The following is a 26,915-nucleotide window of genomic DNA, read 5'->3' as shown; positions in this document are numbered from 1 at the left end:
ACACACACACACACACACTTAACATGTACAGAGTCACATAACTATCTCTCCCTCTCTCATACAGATTAAACTAACAGGCTGCATACCTCTCTCTCTCTCTCTCTCTCTCTCACACACACACACACACACACAAACACCACATACATCTATCCTCCTCTCTCTGGCCAAGGACATCTCTCAATTACACAAACACCCACCCATTCAGAAAAGCACCTCCAAAGGTGAAGGAAGTGCCTGCTACTTCTTTTTCATCCAAAAAAAAAAAATGCATGAGGACCATCAACCTGGTGCCCACAGACACCACTGGGTTGGTGATCCTTATAATAAAACCATGCAACTTATGATTAACCAGATTCACTCTGAGCCCTATAAAAACCTTTTCCAATAAACATGCTACTGTGAGGTTTATCCCTTTTGCTTCGCCCTCAGAGGCGCACTCCATTGTCTCTCAAGACGGATGGCAACAACAACCATCTTTCATTCTTTGTTTCCCAGGGACCTTCAAAGGGTATAGCGAGCCTACATTGCCATGCAACATCCATTTCCTTTGGTGGACGAAAGTGAGCCTAGTAATGCATCTATTTTGGTTTATCTTCATTATAGTTGAAGAAGGCAGAATGAAGTTCACTATGACAAAGTACGAGAAGCTGCGACCTGGTCCAAAATGGAGACAACCAAAGCCGTGGATTGTCAAAAGAAGCTCTATTGCCATGAGCAAACCAGCCATTGTGTGCCATGTGCCACAGCAGATGGAACAAGATGTATTTTCACCAGCTAGCCAGAATCTCTCATTTCATGGTGAATCCAATTCTAGTCACTCTTTGTTGTGTGAGCATAGAGGAAGATGGACATCAAATGTAACTATGAAGTTCAACATGAGAGCATCATGATGCATGTCAAGCACCAGCATGAACATCTGTATCAGTTGCGCATGCAAATCTGCTTTGATGGACTGTGGTGTTATGATGTGGATGAAGTAACAATCCACATCATGACACCACAACATAAAATGTAACCAATGCTACATTGGTCCATGATTTCTGACACTGATATTTGCTATTGACAGCCATCTTTGATAGTTCGTAAGAAGAGGAAAATGGGGGGGGGGGGGAATGGAACTCATTGCTATTTAATTCCATACTACTTTTCAGATACTTGAAGATTGTTGAAGGTCTTCTTTTGTATAGCACCAATCCTGAGGAACTGAAATAACTGAAAGACTATGAAATTACATCTCTAGACCTAACCTTTGTAGGGGACAAAGTCCTATCATCATTTATATTTTGTCCTTTGTGCACAATTTATTTTTACCTTATTATAATACCATATTTTTTGCTCACTGACTTACCCTTTACTAGATCTTAGAAGTCTAACGAAGTGAAAATTATTATTATTTTAACTTCAGCACTGTATGTACCAAACAAAACTTGAAGTGAAAGTTTTGGTTAAGAGATTGAACAAATTAACAAAATAGAAATTTTTCCTTCTAAGGAAGAAGTTTAGTAACAAATAATTTATTAAGAACTGTTAGTGCAATGAATAGTGTCTGCACCGGTACTGTCACACCAACACAAAACATGGTATTATATCAGAAGAGATGTTCCAGCAGGAGTGAAGAGAGACGTGACTACCTGACTTACAGAATTGGATGCAGTTTGGTTGTTTAATGACATCAGTTTACAACTATAGAACAGTCTTTCCTATCTCTGAGTTCCCACACATTGTAGGACAAAAACTCCTATCATCCCCAACCATTTACCATGCTGGCTAGAGATAATGAAAGTAGGGGATTCAGGGTTGCTTTAGAACATGCTCATAAAACAGATGCCTACAATCTGGATGTGTTATTTTGAAATTTTGTTTTTGTTAGCTTCTCAAACATACCTAGATGGCCAGCATGAGAAGCAGAACTCTAAACTAAAGGGCGTTCTTCTTAGGCTATAGAATATTATGTAGCTTAACCATGTTTCATGTTTCAATTGACCTCCAGAGAAAATCAAGCTTTCACCTACCCAATAACATTTTGAAAATCCAAGTTTACAGTTCGCTCCAATATATCAATACTGATATTGGAAACATATAATCAAATACAAGCATGAGAAACAGCCAGTAGACCTAACAGTAATGCAAAGATCTCACTCCATCTCTACCCCAGCAGTATTCTTGGACAGTTATGTCAAATGATCATCTGGGGAATTTCTACTCACAGCACCCCATCCTACCCTACAGAATATCATAGGGTGGTGACCCAAGAATAGAGATTTTCTGCTGTTGCCCCTGTACTATGGAAAGCCCTTCCCTCTGCCATATGTGAAGCAGCAACTATCAGTTGCTTCAGACATCTTGCAAAGACTCTCCTACAAGACTGGATCCTGTTTTATATGACTGAATATTCTGAATTTCTGTTTTATTAAATTGTATGTGTTTTTATGTGTTTTTCCATTGCTGTTTTGCTGGTTTTAGGCTGTGTTTTTGTATGAAAACTAGTATACCACTGTTTTTTTAAGACTGTACACCACTCAGAGATTATTTTAAATGTTAAGCGGTATAAAATTGAACTACCACAAGGGTATTTGCTTTATAGCTTGCATTAGTCTCCTGTGATAGCAAGGGTCTGGACAGGTTGCTTATACAGCAACCATTTCTAAGATCTACCATACATCTTAGAAAAATTAAAATATCTTAGAAAACTTAAAATATTTCACAGCAAAGCTTTTAGACTATAAAGGATGTTTGTGCACTACACACTCTTGCTCCAGATACTCATCTGGTGCCTTTTCTACAAAACTTAACCTTCCTTTCACTTCAGAATTCTATGGGAAGTGCTGAATGAGCAAAGTTCTAAGAAACTCATTGCAACACTTAACAACAGCCTCTTATAAAGAGAGTAGTTACAACAACTTGAAATGTGTAAGAAAGCAGTCCTCTCTTTTTTATGAGATGTACTTAATAACTGAAAAGGAAAACGGGTGTCATTGCTTTTTTCCTACTTTTTTACATAGATTCAATGCCATAAATCTAGTATATAATGAACTGCAGCAACTGCATTTTAATGAAAGATAGAAAATGTGAAAGTACATAGGATCCAGTGGTCCAATCCTGATGGCTAAACCTGGGGCTTAGCTACTAAAGGCAAACTGGATTTTAGTCACAAATCTACCTCTTCATAACATGCACTGTTTTCATAATTTAGAATTTAGGTGGATTTTGAAATATACTGTTGCAATTAGTAATTAATTAAATACATGCTATATTTTAAATCTTATAAGATTGTATTGATTCAAATATGACCTAAAATATGATACATCCTCCTATAAAGGGACACTGTCAAGTATTTTCATTAAGTTCAGAATTTATTTTTTGTTTGAGCCAATAGTTCCCTTCTGTACACAAGAGGGGTCCTTTCATGAATGCAAGGGCCTTCAATCCAGTTTAGGCTCTCGCTAATGGAAGGGGTGGTTTTCACACATTCCCCCTTGATGTTTCCTGTGCTGTTCTGGAGGGTCCCCAAGCCACTGGAGCAGATTTTCAGGGGTACAGGAGGGAGCGGGTATCACTGAAAATCACCTCTCCCCCTTCCATTAGCAGATGTTGGGAGTGTCCTTTTGGTGGGCAGAACACTGGCAACACTAGATCTAACCTTTTACCATTGCAAACCAATGCACTTTTAAGAAGCTGTGCCTTACTTACAGTACTTACTTGTTTGTGATCCCTGCCATCAATGCTGTCAGCACAGTTCTGTGAAGAGGGCATACTAAATAACGTGTGGTCCTTCTGCTGGCTGGCTGGCTGGCTCTGCAGCAGCAGAATAAAAATACTGTGTACAATCATGCATAAACAGCAGCTATTGCTCTTGAAAGGTTCCTTGAAAAGAAGTGGTGGATTCCATAGAAGAAAATAAGGGATTTCCTGAATAGATTCTAACAACAGAAATGAGTAATAATAGGGACATAAACTACTTGACAGTATCCCTTTAATTTTCAGTACGGAAAATAAGAAAAAATCAGCAAAGCATCTGGGTCCATCATTCAGTGAGATTGAGTTTACTTCTTACAGTAGTTTCCATGATTGATTAAAGGTGGAATTAGACCATGAGAGGGACACAGAGCTGCCACTGTCCTGTGGCTCTTCCCTCTTGTTTAATGCATGGTACGACATAGCAAGAATGCATTTGTCTACTACCAATTCCCTCCTTGACTTCATCAACTGTCACTGCAATGATACCACATCATATCACATGTTGTGTTAAACAGCACAGAGAAGGAAGGTGATATATATTTCTACCCTGTCTTTCGCAAGTTCTTTCCTACAAATTGCATGCATTGAAAGATTGTTCCTTAATATGATTTCATCACTTGCTAGAAAAAGAGCTATGCATCAAAGCACTTCGAGCCAACATATTGTACTGTAACATCTCACAGTAAAATCCAGCTATGACAAATGTAACCAGTGATATACTCCAGTAAAGAAGCTAGGCAGAAGCGTTAGTACAGATATCAAATAAAGGGAAGCAATGTGTTTATGAAAAACGAAGATTAGTGTCACACTACCTTTTTTTTCTCTTCACAATCCTTTTCATAGACCAGCCACATTTATTGTTGCCAAATCCAACTGTCCTCTCAAATTTTTTCAGACCTAATTTGCAGAGATTTTTTTTTTCTGGCTACAAAATGTAACTGAAGAACCAGCCTATTTAGTGTAATCAAGGACTCAATACGAAGTTGGAAAAAATATAAGAAGTAGCAAAAAGTAGATATGCCTATTATCTACTCATTTCATCCCACTGGAACTGTCCCAGTCTAGTTTGGGAATGCTTTTCTGTGCATTCATTTGAATGGGGAACACCTGGAAGCTGGGGGGGAAATGGGAGTGGTATAACTGATATTGGGACTCTCGCCAATTAAAAAAAAAACCCACACAGCCTTGGTCTGTAGAGGGTCTCAAGTCAGATTTTCTGGGTCAACACACGTGGACCTAGCTTGTTTGAAATTTTGCTGGCCCAAGTCCATGTGCCAGGCTTCCATCAGTCCTGGGTAGGCTTGGCTATCCTACACATCTTCTCTGCCCACACCCCAACCCACTTGGGCATGCCAACCCACTTTGCATATCTCCCGGTTTAGGCTACTCTTGGCTCTGGCTTATTGCAGGTAGCATAGCCTCTAAAGAGGGCTCCAATTCAAACATTTCCAGTATCCACAGCTTAAAACTTTTCAATGCAACGGTTGGTTGTGGTGCTAATTTACCACACTCCCCATGTCATATATCTGTCATGAGTGGCTATCAAGAATGCAATGTTACCTGGAAGCTAAGCTCCACTGATTTTAAGAAGCTTCAGAGGTAGGCTTAAGATTGCAGGCCAAGTTACAAAAAAATATTTTTAAAAATAGCAATATGAGAAATATTTGACAGAAACTGTGGCCGTTTATTTATCTCTATTGTAAAGACTACAGCGGCCTTCATATTTTCAATCAAAATATCTCTAAGAAATGAAATATGAAATGCTAAATTAATAAACCAGAATACTGATAGATGCTTAACACATCATTTACTGAAGTACTATGTACAACTATGTTCAGTCATTATAATTTATATTAGGGCTCACAAGGACCCATTCCATGGCTCTTTTGAATGACTAGGTCATTCCTGAATAATGGGAAGTGATACTTAATGGGATTGCATTGAAACACATTTAGAACAGTTCCTCTCATTACTCAGTATCTAGTTTTAGGAGAACAGTTTATAGGTTAGAAAAAAATATATGCTCAAACACTGTTATTCTCACTACTTTCTCTGTAGAATAAGAGAGAAACTCCCATTTCCGCCCACTCACCACCCATAGTTTTGCAGCCTTTATAGCATCCATGTATTTTCTGATGGATGATGAAAATTGTGCAAATAAATCCCAGGAAAATGTTTTTAGGGTTTTATCTAGATTTCTGCTTTTTTTTAATCACAAGAAAACTTGACTCTAGAGCTCATCAGTTCCCAAATTTCCATCAATAATGTGGTGTGAATAAGAACTCTGGACATTTCTACAAATGGTGGACATTCCTGCTCTGGAAAGAATGATGTGGAATGCCAACTTATTTCCATCATTACTACATGAAATCCTCACTGTGGTATGTAACCACATACTGTGTTGAAACTTTTATTGGTGGAAATGTTTATTGTGTGAAAATAGTCAGCAATAACACAGAAACAGAAATACAATGGAGTGGTGCCAACAATAATACAGGGAATTCAGGAAAGCATAGAGTTGTGGCAAAAGAGAAAGCTCTCAGACCAACAGAAGGAAAGGTGTTTGTATCATATAGTTGATTTTATTTATGCAGCATCTCCAGCATTCAATAATGTCAAAGGATATTTTGTGTGTGTCTGTGTGCGTGTGCGTGTACAAAAGCTGCTGAAGCTCTGACTTTCAGATAAAAGGTAGGCAGAAGACCACAGGCTTAAAGTAACTTCCTGGCTGTAAGCAAAATGTATTTGCAAATTTCCTACAACATGCTTAAAGCTGAATACACAATCTGGAGCCAGCCAGCTCTAGCAGCTAGTTTATATGCGGCAACTAATGACTCTGGAAGATAAAGTGCATCTTGGTTTACTTCAAAATATGCACCCAGCCACTTCAGTGAAAACTTGTGTGCCAAGGCCCCATGACTCACGGTCACCTTGTGGATAAATAAAGCACAGGAACAAGCGGGTTTTGTTTTATGGGTTTAAATAGGCAACAATAATAACAAGAATTAATAATAATACAGTCATACCTTGGAAGTCAAACAGAATCCATTCCGGAAGTCTGTTCGACATCCAAAACGTTAAGAAACCAAAGCACGGCTTCTGATTGGCTGCAGGAAGCTTCTGCAGCCAATCAGAAGCCGTGGAAGCCCCATTGGATGTTCGGCCTCCGAAAGAATGTTTGAAAACCAGGACACTCACTTCCAGGTTTCGATAGTTCGGGAGCCGATTTGTTCGGGAGCCAAAGCGTTCAAGATCCAAGGTACGACTGTAATATATTTTTTATACCCCACCCATCTGGATGTGTTGTCCCAGCCACTCAGGGTGGCTCCCAACAGAATATTAAAAACATGATAAAACATTTAAAAAGTCCCTAATCAGGGTTTCCTTCAGATGTCTTATGAAAGTCAGGTAGTTGTTTATTTCCTTGACATCTGATAGGAGGGCGTTCCACAGGGCAGGCACCACTACAGAGAAGGCCCTCTGTTTGGTTCCCTGAAACCTCACTCTGTAACCCCTTGGCTGGGTCACTGCGGGGCCTGGCTGCAACACTGCCCACTGAATAAGGTAAGGGGACTTTCAAAAATCAATCTGCATTAACATCAGTTGGGTATGCAGAAGATGGTGATGCTTGAAGTTTTCACTACTTGACTAAGGAACAGACATTTCTAGTGACTTAGGTTTATTACAGGTAATTGATGAACAGTAAGTAACCTAGAAATACATAGCCTCAACTTAAATATGATAACTTAAGTATGTAATTCACTGTTATAAATATATTGTTCCTAAAAATGAGAATATGCATGTGAATTTGTGTTGTTGCAGTTGTCATCACACCATAAAGGGAAAACATACTCTTCTTTTAACAAAAGACATGGATCTCAAATAAAAAGCTGATGATTGTGTCAGTGCAAAAAACAAACGAAAACAAAAGAAACTTCTACATCCCAGTTAGAAATAAATAATGATGATGATGAGCTATGATTATGTTACAGCAAAAAGCCTGTTACATTTTGAAAATTACTTTTCTATAACATCGTGGTAATTTAGTTACAAAGGTTGTATTCATTAGAACTCAGTTTTCCAACTGTGAAATGCTACTGTACTTTTTGGCAGGAATGAAGATGCTTATTTTTTAGTATATTGAGTATAGTAGCTTGATACAATGACAATGTTTGGATGTTAAATCTCAATTTACCAAATTCAATACATAAACAATACTTTTGCCTATGTATGCAGCCTCTTTGTTCCTTTCTTCACGCTGCGAACAAACAAACCAGGAAGTCTTCAATTAAGAATAGCTTCCTGTTTTGCCTAAACAAGGAAACTATGGTTACAGCTTTCGAACATGTCAGGATATTAAACTATAGTTTAAAATTGGATTTAAATACTAGTTTGTTCCAAAAGTAGTAACCGTAGTTTCATGGGTTTGGTTAATTAGAGGCTTTGTGGTTTAACTGTGACTTGTGCAGAGGGAGAGGAATGAAGAGACTTAATTTACAGAGGAAAGGTTCATTCATAGCTCAATGATCACATTTGCAACAGATTTCTGTAGAGGTTTTTTTGTAAGGAAAATTATATTTACTTCAATAATAATTTACTATACTTTACTCCCCCCCATAGAATGCACATGCACACACCTCACCCTGGTGCCATTCCTTGGAGACTGAGTTCCCAACTCAATGGAATGGTAAGGTTAAGAAATCATCCTGGGACCCAGAAGATTTTAATTACTACCACCCAGTTGTAAATATCTCCTTCCAAGGAAAGGTTCTTGAGCAAGTGGTCACCATCCAGCTCCAGACTACCTTCAACAAGAATGATTTGATAGAATCATTTCGATTGGGGTTTAGGTCTGGTTCTGGCACAGAAACTGCCTTGGTTGCCTTGCACAAATATCTCTATTGGGGGAAAGGGTGTGGGTGTCCCTGTTGATTCGCCTTGATCTCTCAGCAGCTTTCAATGCCATGAAGCAAGGTGTTCTTCTGGAGGAGCTGTCTGAATTTGGACTGGGTGGCACTGTGTTGCCATGATTCCAGGCTTACTTGGATGGCCACCCGCAGAGAGTGGTACTTGGGGTATACTGCTCAACTGTCTTCAATTGGGTTGATCCAAAAGGGTTGATCTTATCCCCCATGCTGTTTAACATCTACATGAAGCTGCTGATCAAAGCAATCCAGAGATTTGGAGTGAGTTCATATGGAGAGTTGTCTTTGAGATATTATAGCCCTGGTGTGGTGTAGTGGTTAAGAGGGGTAGACTCCTAATCTGGGGAACTGGGTTCATGTCTCCGCTCCTCCACATGCTGGGTGACCTTGGGCTAGTCACACTTCACTCAGTCCCACTCACCTCACGGAGTGTTTGTTGTGGGGCAGGAAGGGAAAGGAGACTCCTTTGGGTAGTGATAAAGCGGGATATCAAATCCAAACTCTTCTGGTCCATAAAGACCACTTCTCCCCCATATTAATCAGTTGGGAACTGGGCATTTTATGTACCTTGCATTGTTAGTGTTTTAAATTTTCTCTAGGGTTTTTTAAAATAGCTTTTTACTGGGTTTTATAAACAAGCATCATAGTATAATAAATAATACAAATAAATAGACCAAGCCTTCTCATGTCGTCTGTATATCACAAGAATAACACAATAAATTTGCAATAATATCTGTAACGTAAGTTTCATTATTAGTGGTCAATGTGTAAGCTCTTGGTTTGTGAATTAGTTTAAACAAAAACAGAGGGGGGAAAGGATAGAACAGAACTAACAGATAACATTCAGCATTGCAGAGCTAAACACCTAATCAGGAGCCCTTGTGGTTTTGCTTAGATTAAATATTGAGTAATGGTTATTTTTGCTCAATGAAGAAATATGAAGTGTTGGCATATTGATGAACATGGGTTGAAAGTGAAAACAATGTTTAAATTTAAATTTACACCAACCAGATTCAACCAATTGCTGCTGGGGGAGGGGGAATTGTTCATTTTCTGAATTACTGGCATCTGATATGAGATTAAACCACAGTAAATGGTAAAGCCATTTTTTTTATCTGTCCACAAGTCAACCATAGTTTATTAGTTAATCTCTCAAGGAGGGCTGTTTCCCAAACTGTTTTGTACCAGTTATCTAGTGTTGTACCAGAAAGGTCTTTCCAGTGTCTCGTTACGTTGCATTTGCCACTTGATATAAATGGTTTAATTATTAATTGTGTAAATCTGGATCGTTGTCTTGAAGGTCTGAGTGTTCTGTGAATGCTTTACGATCCTGATTAATCAGAGGTTGGTTGAAAAGATTCTACTTTTTGGTGGTCTTTAAATGTTTTTGAGATAGCTACAGTCTTGGAGTTGTACCATGTTTGGGGGATGGGTGATCCTCTCATTAGGTTATTAAATAGGTGGACCATATATGGTAACCATGTTTCTCTGAATTGTTTATAATACTTGGAAGTGAAGTCATCTGGTCCTCAGGCCAATATTTTTTTAAGAACAATGTCAATTTCTAATAGAATTTTTCTCTGGTTTTAAATTGTATTTATGTGCTGTAGCTTATTGTCAAGTTGCTTAATATTAATAACAGACCTCAATGCAGCAATCTTCTATGTTCAATTTTCAGTTAAAAAGCAAAAAGTGGCATGATTTAAAGCATCAAAAGAGTACCCACATACCATCTTTCACTTGGGGGCCTTTTTCCTTAGCAGGTTTGCATCCATAATCTGAATATTACTGTAGGAAAAAATACTTCGGGGGATGGGCTGTGGGATTCAGAGAAGTGGAATGAATTGGTAGGGTTCAGCACCCCTTTCCAATGCTCCTTTGAGGCTTTAAATCATATCCCTCCCCAGCTTCAGACATGATGGGTACAGATACTGGTCTACCTGCGTAGTTGAATGAATAACTCATTCAAATTTAAAAGTTGTAAGTCAAATGAATCAAGTGACTGTATTTCAGGCTTAAAGGAAACATAAACAAAACTTTAATAACCCTGATCACTGCCACTTAAATCTTCAGGTAACATGTCTGATTCCCAGTCACAAATAAAAACATTTCTTATACACAGAATTCCAAATGAATCAATTTGTTCTAGATGGCATATTAAAAGAAGTTTTTCCTTCTTTAAGTAGTTATTTAAGCACCTAGAAACTATCCTTACTTGTCTCCAAGGAACCCACCACACCTACCCAAATCAAATCCCGAACTCCAGTAGTCATATTCATCTGCTTTACTACCCACCCTCAAAATATCATTTGAGTTCCACAATATCTGCAGTTATCAGTGAATTTTCAAGCATCCACCAGGGACTTACCTGCTGGATTCCATATGTCCAACCCTGCCTGATACGATCCCTTGCCCATACATTGTGAGCATTCTCTGCAAGTTTATCAACCATAGCTTCCTGAGAAGGGGTCAGTTTGATACAACTCAGATCCATAGGAGCAGGCTTGTATCCACTAGACAATAGATAACTGTTAGATGAGAGTAAAATAGTTCAGTGAGATCACTCTTATATGCATGTCTCTCAACATTTTAGAACAGCAAAACACAGCAAAACAAGGTGACATACATGAGGTTTATTACAGCACAATGCTGTTCTCTGAACCAGAATTATATTCAACTCATGCGGTCTTAGTAGGCTACTTGAACAGCTGCTAGTATTATTACTATTATTATAGTAACTATTACGACAGTAAAGTGTTTCATCACCAATTAAAAATATTGAAATTTCAACCATATAATAAAAGTTGATTGCTCTCTTTGTTTTGGTTATGCTGAATGTTTGGGGCAAGCATTTTAAGCATGAAAAAAAGAGTCTGATTTTTTCCCCCTCACAGTTTTTCCTGAAATAACACTTAAACATTTTGAGGAAAGTGTATAATTCATCTCTTTGAAAGCCACCATTGTCATTAGCGCACTTCTTAAGACTGTCTTAAAAATTTTAAGATTGTGAGGCATTAATTATATACTTTCTTAAACAAAGAACCAGGAAGTTGTGATCAAATATAGGAACACATGAACGTATAGATCTTCATCCCATTGTAACAGAGCAAGCTATGTGGAGCAACAGCATCCATGGTATTCTGACAGGTTTATGAAAGGGAAATAATAGTAGGACAAGCAAATGGGGCAAGTTGTTTCTCAGTCAGTTGCTGATGAGGAATGTGATTTCTCCCTCAAACTGAGGCAAAAGCATGCATATCTCAAGAAGGCAAAATGGGTTTTCTCAGTGTGAATGCACAGCAGTAGGGTTGGCATATCCTGCACAACAAATGCTGTACAGCAGTGATGGCCAAACTTGGCCCTCCAGCTGTTTTCGGGCTACAATTCCCATCATCCCTGACCACTGGTCCTGTTAGCTAGGGTTGATGGGAGTTGTAGTCCCAAAACATCTGGAGGGCCGAGTTTGGCCATCACTGCTGACCAGGCTCAGTTGAGATGAGAAAGCTTCATGCAGTACCATGGACAATTTGGTTGGCGTCATAAATCTGAGACATCATTAAAATGGTATTGCTACTGCCAGCCTTGAGCCCAAGAACAGAGGAAGCCACAAAGCGATCAGTTCAGAAGATACTAAGGAAGCTAGCAGAGGTTGCCTATGCAGTTGCTTGTTCACGCACTCCTCTGTCTGTTCTTCCCCAATCCCATTCTGGTGGAGCTCAAGAACTGTGGTGATAACCACCGTTTCACCTTCTTGACCTCTCTTTCACTTGCTGCCATTGCCTTATATAAGTGAACTGTTGCAACTGTATGAGTGCATTTGCTTACCATTAAAAGAGAACCCCCCCAAGAGCCCATGATTATCAATTTGACTCAAGGAAGTACAGTGATATGATAAACACACAAGTGAGACTGGACAGGAAGGCAGACTCCTACTTTACACACACCTACACATCTTCCATTTTATTTTCTGAATTTAAACTTACTTCTTTGGAAGTTTTAGTTGCTTCACTTTTTCCTCAGCATGCTCATCAGCAATCCCAACATGACAACCTAGCGCCAGCAGTGTTCTGGAGGAGAAAATCAATAGCTTATAGGAACTTAAATTGGCATGTTGAAAAGCAAAGCTACAACTGCTAGGTTTGTGGAGAGCGATGTTTGCAAGACAAAAATAATAATTCCTATAACCTGTGGGCCAGGTTTTGGTATCTCCCTTCAAAAATACTTTTTTGGGATTGTATTTATACAATACATTACTCACTGAGAGAAGCATTCACACACACCCCATGGAGCCCATTGCCCAGCTCTGCCTGGTTTGCATTTATGAGCGAGTATGGACAAGGAGACAGGCAGATGGTTTCACTCATCCAAACAGCCTGCCCACATCCTCAGAGATAACAGCTTGAAACTGATCGTATACAACTTGACTAGACAGAGCTCCAGCACTCTCCTGCCCCAACCCTGCTACCACAGTGGAGTCTACCTCTTCAGGAATCTGAACCTCGTGAGCTCCACATTCCAGTAGGCCACCAGGGAATCAGCTGGGAGACCATCAACATGGGGTAAGACATCCCCTACCACTCTCTAGAAGACATTTTGATCTATTAAGTGGGGGGAGGCAGACCATTTGAATCAGTCCCACTTCCCTTAATCTTAAGGAAGAAATTCAGAAAGCATGTTTAAATGTAGCAACATTTATTTGGCACATCTACAGATCCTGCCAAAGAGGCAAGCAGCAGAGCAGTATCCAAAGTTATTAATGTAGAAATCACCAAAATCTGTTTGAGAAGATTACTAGAAGACTTAAGTAATCACACTGATTTATCACCACCCACCAAACAGATGGGCATTTTGTTATTCCTATACAAGGCAAACCTCATAGACTATTTAAGAGTTCACACACCCAAATCTTTTTGAAGAAACATAAAAACACTTATGATTAGAGTGAGCAAGCTACAAACTTACTTTAGTGTTTCTAGTGACATTTGGAGATTATAATTTCGCTCTTGCTCTGGCAGTTTTGCAAATTCCACCAAACATGGATGCTGTCGCTTGTTGTCATCTCTAACCTGCAATAAAGGAAACACTGAGCTTAAATCTGTCTTAGAACGGTAAGTCGAAATGACCTATATTACTGAAAAGGAGTTTGTACCATGTCAGAAATATTAGATAATAATCCAGTCAAAGTCAGGCACTTTTAGCTGTTATTGATTTCAGTGTGAGAGTTGTTTAAATCTCTCCCATTGAAATCAATGATGGTGAGTTTTAAGTACCGTGGTACCTCGGGTTAAGTACTTAATTTGTTCTGGAGGTCCATTCTTAACCTGAAACTGTTCTTAACCTGAAGCACCACTTTAGCTAATGGGGCCTCCTGCTGCTGCTGCTGCGCTGCCGGAGCATGATTTCTGTTCGCATCCTGAAGCAAAGTTCTTAACCTGAGGTACTATTTCTGGGTTAGCGGAGTCTGTAACCTGAAGCGTATGTAACCCGAGGTACCACTGTACTGTGCTATATAGGAAGGATGTATTTATAACTGTTGGCCGAGTTGTAAGATATTTCATGTAACGTGAAATTTGCTATGGCAAATATAGGTCAGGAGCCATCCCACCTGGTGCTGGGAGCCATGGCCTTTGGGTGCAGGCTACCCCACTGGTGAACCACAGAACTGTGGTTTGGAGGATCTCCTCACAGGGCAGCAATATTCTCAGGATCTGAATTGCCCCATCCATCCATCCATCCATCCATCCATCTATTTGGCTCTGCCAGGCAGAGAACACTACCAAAAGTCTCCTCTTGAGGTTAAAACATTGCCAGAGCAAGAAGGTCTTCCCAGCACTTGTGTGATTCAGTGCAATCTTCAGCTCTGACTGCTAACTTCATTCTTCAGCTGACTCATGGCTTGGCTCTCAACTACAGTCTCCTTGGCACAACCACTGGCTACCCTCCAAGTGCTGTGTATGACCCAGCCCTGACAATATGTTAGAGATGCTTCTGAATAATATAAAACCCTTTTACTTGGATAACCACTTACCGTGGTACCTCTAGATACGAACGGGATCCGTTCCGGAGCCCCATTCGCATCTAGAGATAAACGTAACTAGCGACGGCGCGTCTGCACACACATGTGTTGCTTTTTGCTGCTTCTGCGCATGCGCGTGACGTCATTTTGAGCGTCTGCGCATGTGCAAGCGGCGAAACCCGGAAGTAACACGCTCTGTTACTTCCGGGTTGCCGAGGAGCGCAACTCGAACGCTCTCAGCTCGAAGCATATTTAACCCGAGGGATGACTGTATAAGCCATTTTGGCAAGGAAGGGGTATGTAAACAAATAATAAAACAATTACAACAGCAATGAAAATTTAATGCAAAATCTATGTTTTCTGAAAGTGTAACTTCTGCTTCATTTCCAGCTATTAGAAAAGTATTCTAAATTATATGTACATATACATTGAACATGCACAATATAATTACTCCACCTTTTTATGAATGATATTTTAAAGCAGTAAGAAAAACAATAGAAAACAAAATTTGAAAAGCACGTACAGGACCATACTGCCATCCAAGTTCAATTTTATTCATAACCCAAAGTTCATGGATATTCTCAGCTAGTTTTTCCCTAATTCTTTCCAGATGTGGAGGTAATACAATCTAAAGATAAAAGAGCAAATCTGTTAGAATAAAAGGACACAGAGTGCAGTAGAGGGGAGAAAACGATAATTTACCAGAATGAAATAAACTACTTGTCCAAAGTTTACATATGTTTCACTAATTACATAGTAGTAAATGACTGAACTGGAAACATAATGAAAGCAACCTACTCATAATAACAAATGTACTTTGAGTTTGTCAGTGTACAGGAGTTTTTTTCCTTTTTTAAGATTTTTTTTATTAATCTAGATTTTCAAGATAGCAGCTTCCAGATACTTAATGGGCTTAGGATTGTATTTACGTTAACTGATAAAATAATATGTTTAATACAAGAAGGAGAAGATTTAAAGATGTTAATGTTTAATTTAAAGGGTATCAAAATTGGGATTTGGAAAACCGTTATAAGGATATGCAATGAAATTCAACTAAGGGGAAATGAGGAAGTCGTTTTACAAAGTAAATAACTGCTATTTTCAATAAGGTTATGATTTATGTTTGTTATGTTTTGTTTGTTTTGTGTTTTTGTTTGTCGTTGATATTCAAAAAACTAATAATTTTTTTGCAGAAAATAGATTTTCAAGATAGCCTACAAAAGAGAACCATAAAACAAATATAAAATAGATCAACTACTACTACTACTATCTACTGCTTTTTGTATTTTACTGTTGCTATGATGATTGCTTTTGTTTCTGATTCGAGGAGTTTTTTATCTTTAAATGACTGGTTAGATAGAACAAGTTGTGAAAACAAATGCCTTTACAAATTAACAAATATTTAGTGTCACTGTACTTGATATCTAGACTCCCAAACAATAAAATATTAGGCAAAAAATGAAAGCAAAAGGTATTTTTCAAGTTCATTGATTTTAACATAATATTATGTAGCATACTTATCCCATAGTTGAAAAGTTAATGTAGATTCTGTTTACCTGACTGGTATCTACAGGTACTGGAGTGAAAGCTGCTTGGGATAGAGATATATTTGGGCCCAGAAGGTCTCTTGTGGAATTCCGATCCTGTTTGTATTCTCTGCTGTGTTCCACTTTCAATTTCTCTTTTGGCAGAATAGCTTCAAAACAAGGAGCATATCCTGGAGGTGGAAGGAATTTAAATTCCCCATGGCGGCCTCCAAGCAAAAAACGTACCCTATAAGACAACAATTCAAATATTCCTGATGCCTTTAGTTCAACTCTAAAGTAAAATTATTCCATCATTGTCATACTTTGCAAGCGCTGCATCTGGGATTTACATTGGTACCTCATTCTAGAGGTCCGTTTTAACCTGAAACTGTTCTTAGCCTGAAGCACCACTTTAGCTAATGGGGCCTCCCGCTGCTGCCAGAGCACAATTTCTGTTCTTATCCTGAAGAAAAGTTTTTAACCTGAAGCACTATTTCTGGGTTAGCGGAGTCTGTAACCTGAAGCGTATGTAACCTGAAGCGTATGTAACCCAAGGTACCACTGTATTTCAGAGTGAATTAGTTTTATCTAAAGGTGACTGCATCTACACTAGGCTGTGATTATCTTCTCCTACTTTCTGTCTTAAAAAAAGGTAAAGGACCCCTGACAGTTAAGTCCACTCACAAACAACTCTGGGGTTGCAGCGATCATCTTGCTTTACTGTCCGAGGGAGCTGACATTTGTCCACATACAGTTTTTCCAGGTCATATGGCCAGCATGACTGAGCCACTTCTGGTGAAACCAGAGCAGTGCACGAAAACGCCATTTACCTTCCTGCCAGAGCAGTACCTATTTATCTACTTGCACTTTGACATGCTTTCAAACTGCTAGGTTGGCAGGAGCTAGGACTGAACAACGGGAGCTCACCCCGTCACGGGGATTCGAACCGCCGACCTTCCAATCAGCAAGTCCAAGGCTCAGTGGTTTACACCACAGCACCACCCGCATCTCACTTTCTGTCTTACCTGTGGTCTATTTAGCAATAACTACTGCTTCGTTTAGGTTATTAATTTTATATGTGATTTAAATAAAGAATAAGAATGCATATTTATTCAGAAGTAAGTGTGTATTCATTTGGCATACTCAATTTTGGATAAAATTGGAACTGGAAAAAACCAGTGATTATATCATCACTTCATCACTGGACTAGTGTAGTAGCGAGTAAGAGCAAAGTCTATGAGGCAGAAGAAGCACAGAATGAACTCATTGTATAGTCTTAGGTATCTTTTGGCTTCAGTTCCTCATCTGTAAGATGGAAATATTAATATTGACCATGTGGGCCTCAGTAAAGATGTATCAGTTAATATATGTGATGTGCTTTGAGCTCTTAGGAAAAGCACTATATAACTAAATATCCCTTGGATAAGGATTTTTCAGAGTGCTGCACCTCCACTCACAGGAAGCCACTTTCCTCATAGAGTGGACATGGAGTTTCGTTTTCAGAAGCAGCCTAGTGCCATTTTGAATGGGTGAGTAGATCATTTTCCTTCCCCTCTCAACCTACTATGCCCTTCTTTGGCCAGCCATTCCAGCTCCCACTGAGGAAAAACAGTACATGTAAGTCTAAAAGCCATAAGATAAAGAGATCCCTTCCAAGATCCCTTCTGTGGAGTTTGCTTCCTCCAAATACTCTCTCTCTCTTCTAAACTTGAACAGTGTTATGAACACTGGAGCCTAAAACCTTTCCTGTGCCTCAAGAGGCACAACAATCCAAAGCTTGACTGAGCAGAAAGACCACATAAAGGAAAAACTAACTATGGATACAGGTGAATTAAATCTTCAGGACTCTTTTCGGAATTCTCTCTCAGAACCTCAATTCAGAAGATCCACAATATAAAGTTGCAGGAGGTTGAATTTGATTGGGCCATGGTGATGAAAGCTTTAACCCTTTTCCCTAGACCATTTCCCAGATCTAAATCACCTACTGGCGATTGCTCCACTGGTACCATGTGCTTTTCCTAGCAGTGCAAATATAGTCGGTTTTGAGTGGTGTGATTCACCACCCCAAAGAATCAAACCCATAGTGTCACCGTACGTATCCAATTTGTGAAAAGTTGTTAAGAAAAAGAAAAATCAGAAGATCCAATCACACATCTGCTGTGGTGCAACTGGCTTAACCCATAGAATAAGTCCTACGCATAGAACTGAAATTTCAAAATTAAATGAATAAGACAATAAGCAAGGAAAACATGCAATGTGTTCACTGAAAATGACAAGATGGGGTACTAACTTTATCCCTGCAGAGAAGCTGACGACTGGAAAGAAAAGGCCATCTGTATTGAAATTCTCAAACATCCCCTGGACTGGCTGTCCATTTATCCGGAATGAAATGCTTGGAGCACTCAGATCAAGGCAGCAGCTGATTACATCATCAGTCCTTAACAGATGCTGGTGGGGAGAATTCACAGATCTTGCTACACAACCTAGGATATAAGAGTAAATATAATTAGAACAAAAGTTCAGCCTCATGTAAGAAAAGCTGCTTTCAGAAAACTTGGTACAAAGCCAAAGAAGAATCAATACAGATTAACACAAAAAAGCACCAGTATTACATCTCAGGAAGCTGCCTTCAACCTCCTCAGAACACTGGAGTATTTCTTTCTTTAATTTTATACGTTTTTGCTCTTGTTATGTTGAAAAATCCAATAAAAAATTAATTATAAAAACAAGAAGGGGGGAAAAGAACAGTGGTTCATCTAGACCAATGTTCTCTATTCAGTGACTGGCAGTGGCCCTACAGAGTTTCAGAAATATCTCTTTCCCAGCCCTGCAAAAACCGTGGCTCTTCCCCCCCAAATGTGACTTGGAGAATAGTAGATGACATATTGGCTGAAATAAATAAGTCAACTGCTAAGTGCTTTAAAAACAAAGCTAAGGTGTTTAATTTGCCTTACCTGACCACAGATGAAGTCCATCAAAACTATAGGAATACAGGTCATCACCAACACCATTTCCTCCCCATTCTTCTCCTCCCACAGGGTATGGTGAATAGCCTTCTGTTGAAGCCCAGCCCACACGAAGGTGAGTAGCTTCGGCTGTCGTAAACGGTCCCACATGGTCAACCATTAGCTCATAATACCATTTTCTATATTGAGCAGAGCCCTCGCTGATTCCAAGGAAAATATTGGGTCTCATACTGAATACAAGGGGGAAAGATGCATCAGAAAAGTTTCGTGTTTTTTAAAAGCATTATTAAACCCTCCTTTTGCTCTTTGGATCTGTACCCCAAGACAAATTACAACAACAGAACAGTCATTAAAATAACAATTAACCAACAACTAGCTCCATGTTTGCATGTTATTTATTCAATTCCATTCATGAACTACATCCTATTAAATATCTCAAAGAAATATAACAAATAAAAACATATTTCACACGTAAAAGCAATGCAGATACAGACTATTTGCTACTGCCTCTATAAAACCCTATTCAAGTTTTTAATTTTTAATTATTCTAATACAATGGATTTTGAGTAATAATACAATTTAATAGTAAATAATATTTTAATTAGATATCTTTATAACACTGTTCATTATGTACCCCAAGGTCATGCACAAGTAAAAAATAAATAATTTAAAACCTATTTTAAAACCCACAGCACAATAAAATACAGCAGTAATCGAGGTCAAACGTACTACCATACTTTGAAATTGAACATCAACAAAAAAAACTGGGAGCAGAGCTTATGTCTTCAAGAGGTGCAAAAACACCAACAGTTACTGCGTTTAATTTAGAAATATTAGCATTGGGGGGGGGGAGAGATAAACAGATTGTCTCTTAATGAATGCAACCATTATATTTGTCTACATGTGAAAAATCATTTTGATTTGTTCTTGGTTTTATATACAGATTGCACATACATTCTAGTCAATTTTTTACCTGCTCACATGGTTGACAAGACGTGTCTGGAGAAGGAGATCTCGCCCTGGCAGAAGATTGTCACAAATCAAATGCTGATTAGACCGCACAGCTACTCCATGGCACACACAGAGAGAGCACAAAACATCTAACACCTGGGAAAGAAATGATGCAGATGGTGATTATGATGGTTCTCAGCTCGCATGATACTGTTTAAAAACACCAAGTGTGAAACAGTAAAGAGTCTCCCTTGCTATCTTAAACCCTCCCACTGAGATATTTCATAAACCAGCTACCCACCACACAGACTCTCCATCCAAATCTGTATTGCATACCTTATGGTTTCTTCCATGTTTGTCCAAAAGGCATATAATTGATTTAATATGTCCTTCTTTAATAATATTTAAAGCTTCTGGACTTTCTACCAACACACAGTGCAAAACCTCAAGAATGCCTAAAAACATAAATACAAAAAAGATCAGTTTATTGTTTAAATTATCTCACAAGCATACATAAGATATATCCTCCCGCAGGCTATATGAATGTAATAAGAATCCATATAGCATATGGATGAAACAAGACAATGGTAAAACTGGAAGAACAAGATTAATGTGAATACTGCACAATTAAGAATGGGCATCTGTAATCAAACTTGTTACGAATGGAAACATAAAATAAAAATACTTCATTCATCTTAAATCTCGCCGATAGGCACTAAAAGCAGGGAAATGAAATTAAGTACACAATTTTCATAACACAGTTTGTTTAATTCTTTTAGATTGGCAGCACAATTAACTGACAGCTTTTAAAAAAGGTAAAGGACCCCTGACAGTTAAGTCCAGTCACAAACGATTCTGGGGTTGCGGTGCTCATCTCGCTTTACTGGCCGAAGGAGCCGACGTTTGTCTGCAGACAGTTTTTCCGGGTCGTGTGGCCAGCATGCCTAAGCCGCTTCTGGTGAAACCAGAGCAGCGCACAGAAACACCATTTACCTTCCCACCAGGGCAGTACCTATTTATCTACTTGCATTTTGATGTGGTTTCAAACTGCTAGGTTGGCAGGAGCTGGGACCAAACAACGGGAACTCACCCCGTCACGGGGATTCAAACCACCGACCTTCCGATCAGCAAGCCCAAGGTTCAGTGGTTTGCACCACAGTGCCACTTGCGTCCCATAACTGATAGCTTATATGTGATTAAATCTGAACAGCTCTTATACTACCAAATTCTGTAGTTTCAAATTTTGGCCAACATGCTATGTACTAGGGGTAGGAATAATTCAGTTTTGCATCTCCTTGGGTTTTTTTTTTTTTTTGGATTTTAAGTAGTCTTTTGCCTCATATTTGCAATTAAGGAATACAGACAAAGCTTTCATTTTTGGGGGTAATGTACCACAAAATTTCAAATCCCTAACACTGTTGAGGTAATAGAAAAGGACTGGGCTAACTGGTAGTTAATATACAGCTTACAGAAAAATGTGCCTCACAATTATGTGCTCTTAGTTTTGTTTTGTTTTGTTTTGTTTTGTTTTAATTTGTTTTGGTGTATTATTATGTGAGTCCATTTTTAGAGCTGAAAAGCAGCATATAAATAATTTAAATTTCACAAATTAATAGTGTAAGTAAACGATGTAAATGCAAGGAATGGTGTAAGTAAGTTACCGAATTCCCAGCGCTGCAGCAGGGAATGTTTTATAACTTATAATTTGATGTATTCTTGGAGAAGATTAATAGTATGTCGAAAACAGAAAATGTCATACGTTTTCTGTGTATCACAAGGGGTGTGTGAAAGATGCTCCTATAAAATGAGCAAACTAATTACATGAAAATTGAGATAATGAAGATGTAGGAAGCAGTAGGATGCAGCACTGAATCACCTATGACCTCTCAATTAACCAAAATTACCAGCCAAATGAAGCAGCAGCCAGTGCCATTAAGTATCATTAAACTTAAATAAGATTCCTGCAATGCTGCATTGAGACAAGTTCCTCTAGGTCCAGGCACAATTGTCTAGCAGATCTCTTAATGTAGCAGTAGCAAGGATGCTGCACACAGTTAATTGCTGCCAGCTGCTGCTGCTACAGTCAGCACTGTAACATGGGATAAAACGAAGCCTGGACATACAACATCACAGGTTGTATGTAATTCTATACCATTCTTCCAAATCATGTGACCAACTGCTTTTCCATGCCCACCAGAAAGAGGAAATAAATGGGGTGGGGAAACTTTCCATATTAGATATCCTTTTGTTTACAAGAAGTTTCACAGAATTATCAGCTAAGAAGTTTGAAATTATCCTTGAGATCATCAAGTTTGACAGTGGTCAAACCAATTACATTTTACAACAAAGCATTCGTTTTATGCACTACTTGCAAGTTTCCCTGTTTAGCAGAGATATAATCAGAGGCAATCAGCTGTTGACCAACAGGAGTTTTTGTATATCCTCCTGTTGCCAGAAGCGTAATGCTTCTTAACAAAATACAGAAAACACATAAGTGGTTTCCTTATCATGCAGATAAGCTCAATACCTGAAACTAATTCTATTTACAGATAAAGGTTTGACTGATTTAAATATTAAATAGTGTGATAATTTTGAATTATAATAAAAGGACCATTTTTATCTATATTATTTCCCAAAATTATACCCAGTGTCCCTAAGGGCAAACATATCATTAAAGTATTTTCAAAATGTTCCTCTTTTAATTTGAGAGAAGATAATGTGGGGGAGAATCTAAACTGTTAATTTAATTAAAATCTAAACTGCTCATTTGATTTTTATCTTAAAGCCCAAAGGCCAATTACATTTTTAATGAAGTAATCATATACAATTATCTCTGTTGAGTTTTAAAAACTAAATTGTAGAGGACTCCACCGTTCTTGGCTTCATAATCCAAACTGGAATCAGCTTCTAATTTGTAGCAAGTGACAAGTTATTGTCATTTAGAACAACAAAAAATGATACAAAAGTCTCAAATGGCTGCCAATTTATAATTTTATTCTATGTATGCTAAGATGTAGAAAAACAATTTAGGTATTTTTCAAGAAATAATAGGCATCATCCAAGAAAATGCTATTTAAAGTCTCATTGGAATCAGTGGGACATAACCAGCAGTGGAAAGTGTGGTTGTTGTTGGTGCTGATGCTCACCTGAACTCTGCTTGGTCACATCACTGCAGCTTACTGGGAGGCAGAGATGAGGAGGCTAATGGGCATGTATTGAAGGAGATCTTGTGGAAAGATGGTGGGAGGAAGTGTACCAAAGGGAGTGGAAGAGAAAGAGAGAATGATAATGGAATGTACTAAGAAGATCAGCCACAGTGGGGGAGAGGAAGGCACCCTGCACATGTTCAGTGGAGATTGTTGCAAGGGGGTTGTCGGTAAATGAGATGGGAGAAAAGAGGCATAGGAATAGGATAAAGTGAAAGGTCGGGTACAAAGGAACCTGCAGAATAGGAGGAGCTGGATGCTTCAGAACTGAGTGTGTGTGAAAAGGTGGCTGAGTATCTGCAATATGGTGAGCGGGGTGGGGAGAGAACCAGGAGGCTACCATGGGGTGGTCTCTGCACAATAGGGGAGGTTACAGAAAAGGAAGTGTGGTATGGGCAGGCAGCCCCTGGTTTAAATAGTCTCAGCTGAAATTATTGGAACTCTTGCATATCCACAAGATTATGCATGTATCTGTACAGCCGCAATCCCAGTTTAAGTTGTGTAAAATCATTCCTGCACATGAATCTTCTGTGATTTAAAAAACAATGTGTGCTTTTTACTTGCCCAAAGAGTAGAACTTAACACATTCTTGCCATTTTATTTTTATAAAGATACAGCAGCAGATTGCACAACAGTGAAAGCAAGGGATTTGTTTTATGGGCTGTCTAGTTCTGATTAAAAAAAAAAAATACATACCAGAAGATGCTTCTAGTCTCTCCAATCTACTAATGAGCCAATCAAGAGAGCCAGAAAACTGGGCACAATTTTTACGATTCCCTCTAATCAAAGCAGCTGAAAAGAATGAAAAGAATGATTCATTTTTTATTTTACCAACTGTCATATGCATTGTAATCACATTAGTTAATACAGAACATATGCCTTACAGTGTAATCCAACCCATTTATACTTAGAAGCAAATACTTTCCTATCAATGGGGTTTACTCCTAGGTTAAGTGGGGTTAGGATTGCAGCCTTAAGTCATCTTTACAAAAGGTGAAAAATTCATAGACTTTGTTACCACATGGGCTGCGTTCTCCATGCAACCCATCCTGAATAGCACACACACTTTATATTTTATATTTTACTTTAGTATAGTATAGTATACTTTATATTTTATTCTGTATGGTGAAAAACCAACTCACATTATAAAATTATGTTTCCATGTCACTTTGCTTGGGGCAAACCTTCCTCAGAGCTTATGCTCCATCAGGAAGCTACGTTGAATGCCTTCCTGACTCCTGTGTATTAAATTCAAACAGGAAAATATCCCCCATCAAGACCCACAAGTACTGCTTAGTCAAGTCCAAAGGCCTCTTCCACATCTACTTTTACTGAGACTATCTGTTTTGAAGAACTAATGTGGAAAATGTCCCTTCACAGGGAGTCCTGGACACTCCTCGTGGGGGACCTTCCTCTCCCTCACTCGTGCCAGCATCAGTTTTTTTTCTGTAAGCAGCCCTTCTGCCAGTTAGTCTTCTCTGACTTGGATTCTGGAGAAAAATTCAGAAATTTCTAATGCAGTCCTCTCCTTGTAAATTAGTGTTGCCCAGATCACTGCTAGATCTGAGTCTAGTGAACTTCAACAGCATGTCTGTTCCCTGGTATAAATCACCAGACAAAATGGCTTGAGGGTATGTATAAGAAGAAGCAATTGTTGTCGTCATCCAAGACAAACCATCTTTCTATCCTACACAGTCCAAGCTTCAGAGCTAAAATAGCAATCAAGAAAGAATCTTAATAAACTCCCAGTTTAGAAGCATCAGAGCTGCAGCTAATTTTACCACAGGTCAGGGAAACTCTACAATTAATTGTGGAACACAGATATTCCCTGAAGACCTATTGTGCCAGGAGAGGAAAATAAGTTCCATGAGCTATTCTTGAAAATAATATTGTAGAAGAAATGTATTACTAATAATGGAACTGGGAAACATAATTCATTATACTCACAAGTCTCACCCTCCCACACAGAAATGAACTACATTAGCACTATATTTAATTTGTGGAGTAACTGAGAGTGATTAAATTGTCTTATGAAGTAATATATTTGTAACTTTTTTTCAACAGCAATATATTTATGGAACTATCAAATATCACAATTTTTTTTCCCTTTGGGTGGAAAATGAAATCAGTTTGTTACATATTATTTTTTAACTACACTGATGGCTAGCCACAACATGGATAGAAATAATTTTCTTCTGCGTAAGGATTTCCTTTCAGTCTGCATTCTGATAATGCATCTGGTATATATTAAAGGCTATGAATAATGGAAACATCAGCTATCTGCTATCAACCATACATCTTAGCTATGGGTTATGGAAAACAGGACTGAATGAATGATATTCCTAAATACTGGCCCAAACCAAAAGAATGAATGAAAGCACTTGCAGGTCAGTATTTAAGCTTTATTCAGCATGAGATGCTTCAATTAAGCAAGTTAGAGATTTATCCCCAGCAAAGATTTTCTCTTATAAGAAAATCCTATATAAATTCTTTAACGTATAGAATGGGCTTCACCTAGCAAACTCAGTCAGTTGAAGCCCTAAGCAAGGGTTTCTGCTTGTGCAACAAGGATCCCCCTCCTATCACCTCACAGACACACTCCCTAAAATGGTTTGAGTGGACAGTAGAACCCAGAACAACACATGGGGAAGGGGAATAATTCTATTTGGTAAACTGGAATGCTTGCACAGATGAAATGTCTGTAATAGCACAATGTTGAAGCCCTATGGGGTTTCATTAGCATTTTGTGTGTGTGTTTGGATAACAAAAATCGCCATTTCTGAAATGCATATCTTACCTAGTAATTCATACAATGAGTTTAGGATAGATTTCCAAGTCTCTCCCGCCTCTTTCCCAGCTACATCAGCAAAATGAGCTGCACTGCTGTATACATGTAAGCGATCAATGCATTCAAGCACCAAGTTGATCATACCCTACAAGAGAAATAGCGCTTATCTCAAATAATAAGAAGTTGTTGTAACAGGGGGAAAATAACTCTCAATGAGCTTTGTAGGTACAAACAATAAAACAAAGGAGAAGGAAAAAGAAAACAATATAGGCATATATACGTGTACCCCAAAGCAGGCAAAATGCTGACATCACCCCAAAATAAATAAAAACACAAACCAAAAAAGCATGCTATACCCCTAAAAACAAGCAACTCCACAAAATACTAAAAAAGCCACAAAACCTTAACTTTTTTAAAAAAATGGGAGGGCCTTGGTGGGCGCTAAGGGGGTTTCTAAGGCCACTGTGGTGTCCACATGTGCCCTGTTTGAGAAACCCAACCTTATTCCTTCTCTGGAGAGTTCTTATTCTTGCATTTGTTCAAACTTGATACAGCTCTCACTCCCTGCATCATTGCATTTTTGGGAATAATGCATTTGCAAGCATTAGCCATTTTTTTCTGGGGGGAAAGCTTTCAGTCACAGAAGTCTGGTTTGGGTGAGTAACCTGTGGCCTGCCAGATATCAAGTCTTATGAGCCCCAGCCTGCATCACCAATGGTCCTAGATAATGGGACTTCTAGTCCAGCAACCTATGTGGCAGAGCCATAGGTCTGCCACCTCTGCATTAAAGCACTAAAGC

At 38.7% G+C, this 26,915-nt stretch overlaps 1 protein-coding gene across 19 annotated transcripts in view; it reads right to left on the bottom strand.

Moving 5' to 3' along the window:
• The window catches only part of RYR2 (ryanodine receptor 2), a 243,937-nt gene that overhangs the window by 125,506 nt on the left and 91,516 nt on the right, over positions 1-26,915 (bottom strand). For 8 of the 19 annotated variants that reach the window (XM_083496695.1, XM_083496708.1, XM_083496709.1 and 5 more), the window contains 12 exons: positions 26,126-26,261; positions 24,025-24,120; positions 20,459-20,577; positions 20,145-20,278; positions 19,160-19,401; positions 18,496-18,688; positions 16,236-16,452; positions 15,203-15,307; positions 13,626-13,729; positions 12,647-12,730; positions 11,032-11,191; positions 3,691-3,795 (listed from right to left, as the gene is read on the bottom strand). In XM_083496695.1, coding sequence (XP_083352821.1) covers positions 3,691-3,795; positions 11,032-11,191; positions 12,647-12,730; positions 13,626-13,729; positions 15,203-15,307; positions 16,236-16,452; positions 18,496-18,688; positions 19,160-19,401; positions 20,145-20,278; positions 20,459-20,577; positions 24,025-24,120; positions 26,126-26,261 — 1,695 coding nt within the window. The remainder of the gene's footprint in view (positions 1-3,690; positions 3,796-11,031; positions 11,192-12,646; positions 12,731-13,625; positions 13,730-15,202; positions 15,308-16,235; positions 16,453-18,495; positions 18,689-19,159; positions 19,402-20,144; positions 20,279-20,458; positions 20,578-24,024; positions 24,121-26,125; positions 26,262-26,915) is intronic. The other 11 variants (XM_083496699.1, XM_083496700.1, XM_083496704.1 and 8 more) reach the window with 2 other exon arrangements.

The sequence above is a fragment of the Podarcis liolepis genome (genome assembly GCF_965112155.1).
Source record: "Podarcis liolepis genome assembly, chromosome: 3".
Lineage (NCBI taxonomy): Eukaryota > Metazoa > Chordata > Lepidosauria > Squamata > Lacertidae > Podarcis > Podarcis liolepis.
This window is presented reverse-complemented; position numbering and strand designations above follow the sequence as displayed.